The sequence below is a fragment of the Cottoperca gobio genome, chromosome 24 (genome assembly GCF_900634415.1).
Source record: "Cottoperca gobio chromosome 24, fCotGob3.1, whole genome shotgun sequence".
In the NCBI taxonomy this organism is placed as follows: domain Eukaryota; kingdom Metazoa; phylum Chordata; class Actinopteri; order Perciformes; family Bovichtidae; genus Cottoperca; species Cottoperca gobio.
The window spans coordinates 4008888-4023887 of NC_041378.1; the positions used below are offsets into that span (position 1 = coordinate 4008888).

Genomic DNA, 15000 nt, shown 5'->3' on the forward strand with positions numbered 1-15000 from the left:
AAGTAATTTAGAGGGTCTAATTAACCCACAGTTTTTTGTATTGAGCAAGAAAAGAGAAACACGTTGAAATTAAATTTGATTGCTTTTTTATTTGAAGCAGGAAATTTCTATATTTTGAATGTGGGAAAACCTGAGTACCAGGAGCAAAACCCCATGTGATAGGAGATCACATTTCTGTCATTGCATGGTCATGTCAATTGTCAAGTCTAAAGTTTCTGTGTCTGGAATGTGGGCGAACCTGTTTACCAGGAGCAAACCCCATGTGATAGGAGATCACATTTCTGTCGTTGATGGTCATGTCAATTGTCAAGTCTAAAGTTTCTGTATTTGGAATGTGGAAACCCTAAAGTGTTTGTGTGTGGGAGGGGGTAAGGTAGATGGTAGAGGGGAGGTAGACGGAGATGGATGGAATAGGTAGATGGTTTTGGGATCATGGTGGTGGGAGAAGTGAAGTCCATCCTCTTCATCCTCAGTTTCCTCCTATTTTTTACTTACTTCTCTCCTCACGCAGCTTGGCCTTCATTCTATCCAAAACTACATCTCTACATACAAACTGTCTAAATCTCAAATATATTCAGTTTAATATAATATTTGACGAAGAAAAGTATTAATTCCTCAGGTTTTAGAGGCTTTCTTTCAGGTCTTTCTTCTCAACCTCCATCAGTTTGATTTTGGTCCCCCAGCTATGGTGTGTCTCAGCCAGGGCCTTGTAGAACTTCTCCTCCAGGTCTTTCTTCTCTGCATCCATCTTTCTCACTTTCGTCTCCCAGACCTGTTCTTTCTCAGCCAACTCTTTCCTGAACTTCTCCTCCAGGTCGGTGTATTTTTCTTGTGAAGCCTTCTCGTTCTGGATGTCGTCCTTCTCTTTGCTCAACAGTTCTGAGACTTTTTGTTTCTCTTCCTGGAGACGTTTTCTCAGGCATGGTTGGTTGTTGATCTCCCACGTGATGCTGTTCTGTTCCTTCTGGAACTTGAGGCTTTTCTCAAGCTTCAAGATTTCAGAATCGTGCTTGGAGATGATCTGCTGGCTCTTTGTGTCTCCAGCGATACATTCCTTCACCTGGGTCTCTAGAACCTAATTGAGGCGGGTGGGTGGGTGGGTGGCAGAGGGAAGAGTGGGCGGTGCGGCTGCTTCCCCTGCTTTCTGGGGAAGCCCAGAGGGCGGCACTGGGTCCAGTGCCACCGACCGGCCAACCTCGAAGCTGTCGTCATCCTCATGGAGGACCACCTCTCCCTGCTATTTTTACTCTACTGCGTTGCTGCTTTGCACATTCTCTCCTCTCCTCTCCTCTGCTCACACACACACACACACACACACACACACACACACACACACACACACACACACACACACACACACACACACACACACAGCAGAGGAGAGGAGAGAACTACAACGTGCAAAATAAGTAAAAAATCCAACATTCATTATAAATAGAGCAATGTCGACCCCAACGTTCAGAAACTCCGAAATATTTGCATTTTTAAACGTACACAGCCTGAAACAGCAGCAGTGATGCAGATGTTAGCTCTGATGCTACGAGCAGCCAGAGTGCAGCCCGTCTGCTGCTGGTCCAAGTCCCGACCAGAGTGTTAGTTTTTTACCATTCATTCCTATTAGTTTTATTCATGGTATATCCTTGGAAAAACATAAATGCTTTCGAGCAGTGACAATGATCAATACAGTTTCATAATTAATACCTTTTAATCTTCTCACTCTATCCCGAATTAGTGAGAAGATTGTACTAAATGCAGTCAGGTTTAAAATGCATGTTTTTCCATGAGCATTAGTTTTTTGGCAAGAATACCAGCATTAAAATGTCCATCCATCCACCCATCGTCTACCGCTTATCCTGGATCGGGTCGCGGGGGCAGCAGCTCCAGTAAGGAACCCCAATCTTCCCTTCTCCGGGCCACATCCTCCAGCTCCGACTGGGGGATCCTGAGGCGTTCCCAGGCCAGTGAGGAGATATCATCTCTCCACAGAGTCCTGGGTCTTCCCCGGGGTCTCCTCCCAGCTGGACGTGCCTGGAACACCTCCCTAGGGAGGCGCCCAGGTGGCATCCTTACTAGATGCCCGAACCACCTCAACTGGCTCCTTTCAACGTAAAGGAGCAGCGGCTCTACTCCGAGTCTCTCACAGATGGCTGAGCTTCTCACCCTATCTCTAAGGGAGACGCCAGCCACCCGTCTGAGAAAACCCATTTCGGCCACTTGTACCCGTGATCTCGTTCTTTCGGTCATGACCCAGCCTTCATGACCATAGGTGAGGGTAGGAACGAACATCAACCGGTATATTGAGAGCTTTGCCTTCTGGCTCAGCTCTCTTTTTGTCACAACGGTGCGGTAAAGTGACTGTAATACCGCCCCCGCTGCTCCGATTCTCCGGCCAATCTCTCGCTCCATCGTCCCCTCACTCGCGAACAAGACCCCGAGGTACTTGAACTCCTTCACTTGGGGTAATGGCTCATTCCCTACCCGGAGTAGGCAATCCACCGGTTTCCTGCTGAGAGCCATGGCCTCAGATTTGGAGGTGCTGATCCTCATCCCAACCGCTGCACACTCGGCTGCGAACCGATCCAGTGACTGTTGAAGGTCACAGACCGATGATGCCATAAGGACCACATCATCTGCAAAGAGCAGCGATGAGATCCTCAGGTCACCGAACTGCAACCCCTCTCCTCCACGACTACGCCTCGATATCCTATCCATGAAAATCACGAATAGGATTGGTGATAAAGCGCAGCCCTGGCGGAGGCCAACATTCACGGGAAACGAGTCCGACTTACTGCCGAGTATCCGGACACAACTCTCGCTTTGGGCGTACAGGGATTGGATGGCCCTCAAAAGTGACCCCCTCACCCCATACTCCCGCAGCACCTCCCACAGTATCACCCGGGGGACCCGGTCATACGCCTTCTCCAGATCCACAAAACACATGTAGACCGGATGGGCGTACTCCCAGGCCCCCTCCAGGATCCTTGCAAGAGTAAAGAGTTGGTCTGTTGTTCCACGACCAGGACGGAATCCGCATTGTTCCTCTTCAATCAGAGGTTCGACTACCGGCCGAACCCTCCTTTCCAGTACCTTGGAGTAGACTTTACCAGGGAGGCTGAGAAGTGTGATACCCCTGTAGTTGGCACACACTCTCTGGTCTCCCTTTTTAAATAGGGGAACCACCACCCCGGTCTGCCAACCCCTAGGCACTGTCCCAGACTTCCACGCAATGTTGACGAGGCGTGTCAACCAAGACAGCCCCTCAACACCCAAAGCCTTCAGCATTTCTGGAAAGATCTCATCAACCCCTGCGGCTTTGCCACTGTGGAGTTGTTTGACTACCTCAGTGACTTCCATCAGGGAAATTGACGATGATCCCCCATCAGCTTCCAGCTCTGCCTCAACCATAGAGAGCGTGTTATTCGGATTCAGGAGTTCCTCAAAGTGCTCCTTCCAGCGGCCGATAACCTTCTCAGTTGAAGTCAGCAGGGTCCCACCCCTGCTGTACACAGCTTGGATGGTTCCTCGCTTCCCCCTCCTGAGGTGCCGGATGGTTTTCCAGAAGCACCTTGGTGCCGACCGAAAGTCCTTCTCCATAGCTTCTCCGAACTTCTCCCACACCCGCTGCTTTGCCTCTGACACGGCATAAGCTGCCGCCCTTCTAGTCCTTCGATACCCTGCAACTGTTTCCGGAGTCCTCCCGGATAACATAACCCGGAAGGACTCCTTCTTCAGTCGGACGGCTTCCCTGACCACCGGGGTCCACCACGGTGTTCGAGGGTTACCGCCCCTTGAGGCACCTAAGACCTTGAGACCACAGCTCATCACCGCAGCTTCAGCAATAGAGGTTTTGAACATCGCCTCAGGTTCAATGCCCCCAACCTCCACAGGGATGGCTGAAAAGCTCCGCCGGAGGTGTGAGTTAAAGATCCCCAGGACAGGGGCTTCCTCCAGACATTCCCAGTTCACCCGCACTACCCGTTTGGGTTTACCAGGTCTGTCCAGAGTCTTCCCCCACCCCTTGATCCAACTCACCACCAGATGGTGATCAGTCGACAGCTCCGCCCCTCTCTTCACCCGAGTGTCCAAAACATGCGGCCTCAGATCAGATGATACGATTACGAAATCGATCATTGACCTTTGGCCTAGGGTGCTCTGGTACCACGTGCACTTATGAGCATCCTTATGTTCGAACATGGTGTTTGTTATGGCCATTCCATGACTAGCACAGTCAACAACAAACGACCGTTCGGGTTTAGATCAGGTAGGCCCTTCCTCCCAATCACGCCTCTCCAGGTGTCTCCATCGTTTCCCACGTGTGCGTTGAAGTCTCCCAGCAAGACTACAGAGTCCCCTACTGGAGCCCCCTGCAGGGCTCCATTCAGGATCTCCAAGAAGGCTGAATACTCAGAACTGCGGTTTGGGGCATAAGCACAAACAACAGTCAGAGTTTTCCCCCCCATAACCCGAAGGCGTAGGGAGGCGACCCTCTCGTCCACCGGGATAAACTCCAATGTAGCGGCGCTCAGCCGGGGGCTAGTGAGTATCCCCACCCCGGCCCGACGCCTCACACCTTGGGCAACTCCGGAGAAGAATAGAGTCCAACCCCTATTCAGGAGTACGGTTCCAGAGCCAAGACTGTGCGTGGAGGTAAGCCCCACCAGATCCAACTGGTAGCGATCCACCTCCCGCACTAGTTCCGGCTCCTTCCCCCACAGAGAGGTGACGTTCCACGTCCCCAGAGCCAGCCTCTGCTGCCTAGGTCTGGTCCGTCGAGGTCCCTGACCATCACTGCCACCCGTGTGACAGCGCATGTGTTTTTATATACATATATGTGTATGTATATATATATATGTGTATGTATATATATGTATGTATATATGTATATATATATGTGTATGTATGTATATATATATATATATATATGTGTATGTATATATATATATGTGTATATGTGTGTGTATGTATATATATGTGTGCATATGTATGTATATATGTATATATATATATATGTGTGCATATGTATGTATATATATATGTGTGTATATGTATGTATATTTATATGTATATATATATGTGTGTATGTATATTTATATGTATATATATATATGTGTATATGTGTATTTATATGTATATATATATATGTGTATTTATATGTATATATATATATATATGTGTATATGTGTATATATATATATATATATGTATATATAGATATATATGTATATTTACATATATATATATATTTATATTTATATGTATATATTGTGGTATAGAGAGATATAGAGAGAGAGAGAGATGTAGATTATTGTTATATATATTTAGTTATTGTTTATATATATATATATTTATATATATATAGTATATATTAAAATAAGTGGTATATATATATTATATATAGGAGAAATAGAGGGAGAGAGAGGAGAGAGAGGAGTGAGAGAGAGAAGAGCGAGGAAGAGATAATAGGAACGAATAAGCTGAGTAGGGATGATATATATATATATATATATATGTATATATATATATAATATATATATATAATCATGTATAAATATATATAATATATATTACTAGTCTGTGATCTTCCTCCTCTCTCTCTTTCTTCTCCTGCTCTTACTCTTCCTCTTTTCTATGTGTCCTCTCTCTTCTTCTTCTCTATCTCTCCGTATCTATTCTGCTTGTTTAAATATATCTGCGGCCGATATTATTTGATATCTCTCTCTCTTGTATCCTATTTGTGTATTATCTATTGTATTTATATATCATGGTATATCACTTGTATGTTCTAGTATGTATTATATATTATATATATGTATATGTGTATTCTTATATTTATCTTTGTATATATCTGTGTATTCATATATAATAATAGATATATTATCTGTATTATTCATATATAATATATATCGTGTTGTTTGTGTATCTATTATTTACTAGTATATGTATATATAGTTTATTTATGTTTATATTAGCTTACCTATTTATTATGTGTAACTAATAGTTTTTAGGTTTAAATTGGATATAGATGGTAGTATAAAATTGTATATATATGTGTATTGTGTTTATCTATAGTTTGTTGTTTGTTTAACGTTTATTATGTATAACTAGTAGTATATCTTCATGTGTATGTAATTATAATATATTGGTATGGTATACTACTATCCGTATTTGTATATCTCTATGTGTGTTTGTGATATTTTACTTTGTCCCTTGTCTATGTAATCTGTGTTGTACTTATCTTCCGTATATACTATATACTGTGTGTTTTGATACTTGGTATATCTTCGTATGACTGGGTAATTTTCTAACTGTGAATATTCGTGCTGTGTATCAGTGTATTATATAACTGCTGTATTTGTGTAAATCTTCCTTTCTTTACTCTACTCTGTGATTGTATAATATGTTGGTTTTCATGTGCGTAGTCTTGTATATATGTGCTGTACTTACTGTATTACTCTATGGTATATGTCTGTGTTATATATATGTGTGTATAGTATATATGTATATATATATGTCTATGTATATTTATGTGTATATTTATATATATGTATATGTATATTGTATATGTAGTATGTGTAATAATATGTATTTGTATATGTTTATATTTATGTGTATGTATGTGTGTATATACATTTTTATATACACATTTCTATGTATACATATATATGTGTGTATATATATATGTGTATATATACATATGTGTATGTGTATATAATGTATATATTTGTATGATATGTATGTGAATATGTATATATATATGTATATATAATTTGTGTGTATATGTATGTATTTATATATATGTGTGTATATGTATGTATATATATATATTTGTGTATGTGTGTAAATATGCACATATACACACATATGTGTATATATATACATATATATGTACGCACATGTATATATATATATATTTATACATACACATATACATATATATGTATATATATGTATATATGTATATGTATATTTATGTATATGTATAATTATAATATGTATATGTATATTAATATATATGTATATAAATATGTATATGTATGTATGTATTTGTATATATGTGTATGTATATGTGTGTATATATACATGTGTATATATATGTGTACATATGTGTGTGTATATATATGTGTGTATATATGTATATATATATATATATATGTATATATTTATGTTTATATTTATATACGTGTATGTATATTTGTGTATATATGTGTATATATATATATAAGTGTAAATATATTTTTATATCCACATATATATGTGTACATATATATGTGGGTATATATATGTATATTCATACATATATATATGTATATAAATGATTGAAATGATGATTTGTGTTTTGTATTGAGCAAGAAAAGAGAAACACGTTGAAATTAAATTTGATTGCTTTTTTATTTGAAGCAAGAAATTTCTATATTTTGAATGTGGGAAAACCTGAGTACCGGGAGAAAAAACCCCATGTGATAGGAGATCACATTTCTGTCATTCATGGTCATGTCAATTGTCAAGTCTAAAGTGTCTGTGTCTGGAATGTGGGAAAACCTGAGCACCAGGAGAAAAAACCCTCATTCATGGTCATGTCAATTGTCAAGTCTAAAGTTTCTGTGTCTGGAATGTGGGCGAACCTGTTTACCAGGAGCAAACCCCATGTGATAGGAGATCACATTTCTGTCGTTGATGGTCATGTCAATTGTCAAGTCTTAAGTTTCTGTGTCTGGAATGTGGGCGAACCTGTTTACCAGGAGCAAACCCCATGTGATAGGAGATCACATTTCTGTCGTTGATGGTCATGTCAATTGTCAAGTCTAAAGTTTCTGTGTCTGGAATGTGGGAGAACCTGTTTACCAGGAGCAAACCCCATGTGATAGGAGATCACATTTCTGTCATTCATGGTCATGTCAATTGTCAAGTCTTAAGTTTCTGTGTCTGGAATGTGGGAGAACCTGTTTACCAGGAGCAAACCCCATGTGATAGGAGATCACATTTCTGTCGTTGATGGTCATGTCAATTGTCAAGTCTAAAGTTTCCGTTGGAATGTGGAAACCCTAAAGTGTTTGTGTGTGTGTGTGTGGGGGGGGGGGGGGGGTAAGGTAGATGGTAGAGGGGAGGTAGATGGGAGAGGGGAGGTAGATGGAGATGGATGGAATAGGTAGATGGTTTTGGGATCATGGTGGTGAGAGAAGTGAAGTCCATCCTCTTCATCCTCAGTTTCCTCCTATTTTTTACTTACTTCTCTCCTCACGCAGCTTGGCCTTCATTCTATCCAAGACTACATCTCTTTGTTCGGACCTCCTCCTGCTAAAGATACCTCTCCTCTTCTTGTTCATCATCAGGCAGACGTCCTCAAGTTCTCTCTTCCCGTCCTCCATCAGAGCCATGGTTATCTCGAAGACGCGGTTTCTCTCAGTCATGTCATTGTAGAAGCTATCCATCATCTTTTTCTTCTCCTTCTCCACCTGTTTGGCTTTCGCCTCCCAGCTCTGTTTTTCATTGACCAGGATGGCGAGATCGTGTTCCGTCTGTCTAGCTTTGTTCTCCATCAGATGTGTTGATGTCTCCAAGCTGTGGTGATTGACAACACGGACCTTCTTCTCGTCCTTCACCTCTTTTAATTCTGCCTCCAAGAATTTCATTTCTATTTCCCAGCTGTTTCGTTTTACAGCCAGGTTTTTGAAAAACTCGACCTCCAACAGCGTGGTTTTGGTCTCCCAGCTGTGGTGTGTCTCAGCAAGGTTCTTGGTGAACTCCTCCTCCAGGTCTTTCTTCTCTGTCTCAATCTTTCTCACTTTCGTCTCCCAGACCTGTTCTTTCTCATCCAACTCTTTCCTGAACTTCTCCACCAGGTCGGTGTATTTTTCTTCTGAAGCCTTCTCGTTCTGGATGTAGTCCTTCTCTTTGCTCAACAGTTCAGAGACTTTTTGTTTCTCTTCCTGGAGACGTTTTCTCAGGCTTGCTGCACGTTGGTTGTTGATATCCCACGCGAAGCTGACCTGCTCCTTCTGGAACTTGAGGCTTCTCTCAAGCTTCAAGATGTCAGACTCGTGATTGGAGATGATCTGCTGGCTCTTTGTGTCTCCAGCGACACTCTCCTTCACCTGGGTCTCTAGAAGCTCATTGAGACCTTTAATTTCCAGTTGATCTTCCTGGCCTTTCTTTACTAACGCCTCCTTTTCTGACAGTATTTTATACTTCTGCTTCGTCAGTCCGCTTACCTGCACCTTCAGGCGACGGATTTCCTGGTAAGCAAAATCAAGATCATTTTGCATTTGGCTGACGGCTGGGCGGGGGGCCATGTTTCTGGGGGGGTTTCTTCTATGAAGTACGAGTCCCGAGAAGGAACTACAACGTCCATTTAGTTTCAGCATGTAAAGTAGCTGCACTGATCTACTGAGGTTATTGTTGTTGGACACTTGAATTCTCTTCCAACTGTAGAAAGAAGCTCTTAATGTTTGAGTCTGAGAGGCTAATTGTAACGTTTGGCTATTAAATCCTGTGTGGCAACATTTATTAGCTTTAGAGTGTTGACCTCCGCGTGCACCGGCGACGGATGAAGGCATGGGGGATCCAGCAGAGTATGTGGTAGCTTTACTCGTCTGGTTAAATGCCTGCACTCGCTGAGCAGCAAGTGGTTGCAGTCTGACCTCTGCTCTCCTCCGAGCTCATTAGCAAACCGTCCAAGAGAGAAATTGCTTACGATCCTGCAGCCAAGGCTGAAAACAAACAATGTCGTGCATACTTAATAATATTTCAAGAGGGATTGTGCAAAGGCAAATATTCAATCAACACTGTTGCGTAATCGGGAGACTTAATCGAGCTCAACTGAAGTTCTCTAGTGACTTCCATCCTGTGATTGTTTGGAAAAGACATTTCTTGTCCGTACTGGACTTGATTTGTCTGATCACTGTATTTGTGTGTAGTTCCGAGTATAAGTGCGTCTCTTAAGATCGAACTTAACTGTGAACTGATAAAGTTTTAGAAATTTTGATTTACTTTATAAGATTTCCAGATCAAAGCCAATAGCCAAAACATCAAAGATCAAAGCCAAAAGCTTTTACAATGCGGAGTGGCAGGAATTCAGTCTCCTGTTCTTTGATGATGTCATGATGTCTTTGATGATGTCATGATGTCTTTGATGATGTCATGATGTCTTTAATGATGTCATGATGTCTTTAATGATGTCATGATGTCTTTAATGATGTCATGATGTCTTTGATGATGTCATGATGTCTTTAATGATGTCATGATGTCTTTAATGATGTCATGATGTCTTTAATGATGTCATGATGTCTTTGATGATGTCATGATGTCTTTAATGACTTTAATGACTCTTTGCTCAACAGTTCTGAGACTTTTTGTTTCTCTTCCTGGAGACTTTTGCGTGAAGATTGTGTGCGTGGCGCGGTTTCTATTTAGTTCTCCCCTCTCCTTTCTTCCGCTCTATAGGTGTGTGCGCACGTGTAGGTGTGTGTCAGCTGCGAAGCCCCGCCCCTCGCAAAACGGAGAGAATGTGAATGTGCAAAGTAGACAGTACAAATTGAAACGTGCACATAAATTAGATCAATAGCATAAGCGTTTAGTTTATTTAATAAAAGAGCACCTGTCAATGTGAAAAGTGAGTTGTGAATTTAAAAAATTACATGTTTTTTTAATACTTTTTTTAATACTTTTTTTAGACTTTAATGTAAAAAAATGATATATTTTTTTTTATACAAGAAAAAAAAGAAAACCACCTTGAATTTCAGGCAGGGCGCTGGTTTCCTTTGGCGGGGCGCAGCGCCCTGCCAAGACAATGGTAGGGGAAACACTGCAAGAGATGAGCTATTGGAATAAGTTTCTAAATGTCTTCAAATCTACAGTAGTTTGGCTTTTCTGTACTGCAATTTCTGACATGTATATATCTGCAATAAGGTAATAATGGTTGATATGGTCTACCTTTTTAAGAAGGACATTGCAAATGTATTTACCGTATTATATCCATCCGCCATATCGTATCTGCTGTATGGAACGCATCTACTGTATCCATCCAGGACATTGTATCTATTGATTATATATTATCAGTATCATACGTATATTAACTGTATTGTATATATTTATGTACTGTATCATTTCTATCTACCTACCCATCAACTGTATCATATTGCATCTACCGACTGCCACCACATTTTATCGATCATATCCATCCATCTATTGGCCGTGTCAAATCGCATCATTGCTTTCTTTCTGCTACTTCAGTTTCCTCTGCAGTATGGCTGAACATTTGTTCTGACATGGATGACCTTCTGCCAGGTACGATGTGGTTTCACTGCCCGGTAGATTAACCCCCTCACGCTCTGGATAATGTATAACCTCCTACATGGAGTACCAGCACAGAGGCGTACAAACGTATACACAGACACATGGTTTTTCCCTAATGACTTGCCTCACGGCAGCAGTCAGTTAGTGCTCCCCAGAGGATGACATCCTGTTACAGCTGGCTTTTCATGATGCCTTTAACTGCATTACACTCCCTTCTCAAGTCTAGATCCAATTTCCCTATCAAACAAGGCTGCACACACAGCCACGCGGTAACAAGGACTTTAATGTCAAAAACAAAGTGCGTTTTTCTTCTCTCAGTATCTCCAGTGGCTGGGCTCCCTGGGTGGATGGGGGAGGAAGGAGTGGATGTTTTTTTTACTGTAGTCCTCATAATAGAAGGATGCAGAAAATCCTCCCGAGTAATGACATTTTGTCAGTCCTGACCTATTCAATTAGCTTCTTCAGGATTAGGACTCGGTTTATGGGTTATAATAAGGATGTGAATTAGAAATAAATTAGGTTAAGGGTGAGGGTTAGGCCTGCAAGGAAGGGGTCAAAGTAGAAAAAAAACACTTAAAAAAACTTGCTTTGGGCAAAATCTGCTAATGGCTGGGGGGGTTTTCCTGCTTCTACCTGGCTGAGATTTCAAGCTAAAATGAAGTGGATTAATACATTAGTTAAATGACTAATGTTGAATAACTCAACTTGTTTTAATTTAAGCAAAAAACACATAAAATAGTGTTTTGGAAAGACACGATTTTTGGTTTAGGGTAAATCAGCCTAGACTTTTCACTACTATGCTATTCCTTTTCTATTTATTTTTTAAGTTTAAAAGACAAATTTAAGTCTCATTTTAGAATCGGGCTGATTTCTGCCTGATCAGTTGTCGTTTGATGAAAGATCAGAGATCTGGCTCTCCGACGATCGTTAACATTTCTTGCATGCCAGATAATTTGGTTGTCTGTCTTGCAGTCGTTTCCTTTTGACAAATGGCGGCTGTCAAAAGATCTGTTATTATAAACTGCAGTTAGCTTGTTTAATATGACTGGCCGTATTTGTGTCTGCCGCAGCCTTTTGTCTATTATTGACAGAAAGTTAGTTAGGTGGGTTTAACACAACATTCATCAAGTACAACTGATGTAATGAACAATAGAAATCAGCTTTAATGATCTTTAAAAGAAGGTGGATCCACAGCAGGTCACATCCCCTCCCCCCTGGTCCCCAGCAGCAGAGAAACCGTCTGTCTGTTAGAAAGGCTGCAGCAGCATCGGCCACATGTTCGTCTGCAGGATAAAAGGCCTTCCTTATTAAGTCAGCTGTCACTTCGGGCACCTTGCCAAGCGACACATCCATCCACTTGCTATTCCCAGCTGTGCCCTTATCGCTCAATGCCAACGCCGAGTCCTAGCTTGACCTCACACAACCTCGATTTAGGGATTTTCTACACAATCCTGATTAACACAAATACTCCAAATCTAGACTAATACATTTGAAAAGAAAAATGTAATTATTGAGCATCCATGCTTCTCTTGTAAGTAAGCATGACACAGCAACTGGATGTAATTTGGATCCTTAATCCCAGAGTTTTAATGGATTATAGGTTGTAAAGAATGCAATTCATTATCTCGACGTGGGACTCCCCCTGTAACTTTCAATTATCCTTTCATTTGGGCTTTCTAATTGAATTGATTGAGTACAGATGGAGTCGACCTCTGCTCAGATATCTGAGGTCGCGTCTGTCAAGTGTCAAATTGAGAGAATTGATTATATTATTGAAAAGGTTTCTGATTGATTTTTTTTTCCCCTTCTGGAGTGTCACTTTCACCATCAACACAGAGAGGAGGAACATTTAAACAATCAGACCTCCACCCAAAGATATTCAGCTATTAGAAGTTCACCAAGCAAAATGAACGATCATGAGGATAATCGTTAGTCTTCGCTGCCGTCACTCATGACCCTGCCTGAGCTTGTTAACTGAACATTGAAAGGAGCACACTGTAAGACTGGCACGCAGGAAGTTCACCCAATAAAATACCCTTTAGCATCAAGCTCCTACATGCTCAATATGATCTAATAAAGAAAATAAGAATTCTGGGCAAGTCAATGACTCAAAACTATTTTTGAAATGTGAAATAAATGGAATAAAAGCTCAGAAAATGTAAAGTTTGAGATCAGAGCTACAGCAGAGAGTTTCACTATGTTTAAAATCACTTTCTCTCCAGCGTTATTGTTCAAACACATCGGCTCCCCTTTTGACATGGCTCAAGGCAACATATTTCTGTGACATGCCCAGACTAACCAAGGAATGTGTGATATTACATTCATTATGTCCTTACTCAATGTGGACCAAGTGAGTCAAGCTGAGTCACACAGGAGCGGTGCCAATATGAAAACATCAGCTAAAAAGACTTAAATATACCGTAGACCGTTCTCTTTAAAGCATGTCTGTGCTCTTCCATTACCAAAACCCAACCTACACTAGCATACAGAACTAATATACTACGACCTCCACTCAAAGTCCACTTACTAGCTTGTTCTTCGTGAGCAGAGTTTGATAAGTTGTGATTGTAAATGTTAAATATACATTTTTCCTGAGCAATTTAAGGACTTCTCCGTGTTAGTTTGAGGTTCTTAGTTCATCCTGGAAACATCAGTTGAGAAAACAACTTCACCACAAGGACCATTTAGTAGCAGTTGTGGAGCTTTTGATCATCTGAAGGCCCGGTCACTCAGTGCCGTATGACAGATAGGCTCTGTGTACGTTGTATATGCTAATTTTCATATGCGCCAGCAGACGTTTCTGCCATACGGCACTGTGTGACCGGGCCTTAACATGGTCTTTAGTCTTTTAAGCAAAGAGCAATGAGGTTCTGTAATGTGTTCAGAAAATAATTTGAACATCTACAATTTCATGACAACTGGGCAAATTCTATGAGCTGATGAAGCTCATGCGATAAGATGGAAAGCTCCAGAATAGCTTCTAAACATGGTGGATTTGATGGTTTTCTCAATTAGGTTTGAAATTATTCTTTTTTTAAACCAGAGAGCAATATGAAACAGTCATCTTGAGCCTTGGAGGAATTGCCGTTTAGTCCATTTAATACCATTAATTGAGAAAATAATTGGCAGATTAAGTTATAATAAAAATCATATTTTGCATTCAGCAGTAGGGGACATGTTTACATGCTTAAAAAAGGCGTATTCAATCTGAACCAACCGCAGATGTAATATCAGATCTGGCCATGTCAGTCTATCTAATTAAAATTGCAATCCGTCACGCTCTGTGCTGCGGCCCAACAGTCTATTTACACTCATGTCAAACGCTCAGCAAGATGTTACAAGTTTCCAACACCCCAAAACTATTTACAGTGAATTTCAGTGTTGCAACACTGCGGGGGTTTTCCATTCTAATTCAATAGTATATTCTGATGTCTTAGTACGTTTCTGAATGGAACGTGAGGAGACGAAGATTTAAAGATATATCAAATGATCAAACACAAAATAATGCTTTGTGCATTGAACATGTGGGGACTAAGAGTTTTAGGTTGATGCAGATAAGATGAAATGAATTACTGTATGTGTGACAAAAGTCATGTGGATGTTTTCCCGTGAGGCCAGTTTGACAGGGACATAATGATGTGAGCCGTGTGCAAGACGAGTGAAGATGTTTGGTGAATATAACATACTGTACGGGAGAAGAGTTGAGAG

At 41.0% G+C, this 15000-nt stretch overlaps 1 protein-coding gene across 1 annotated transcript; it reads right to left on the reverse strand.

Annotated features, from left to right (window-relative positions):
• Nucleotides 1-622: 622 nt before the first annotated feature.
• On the reverse strand, nt 623-9290 carry LOC115003894 (golgin subfamily A member 6-like protein 22). Its single transcript, XM_029425834.1, has 3 exons — nt 8228-9290; nt 7729-7817; nt 623-1075 (listed from the first exon to the last, which is right to left on the reverse strand). Exons 1-3 carry the CDS (start codon nt 9288-9290, stop codon nt 623-625), a joined length of 1605 nt encoding a protein of 534 aa, XP_029281694.1.
• Nucleotides 9291-15000: the final 5710 nt, after the last annotated feature.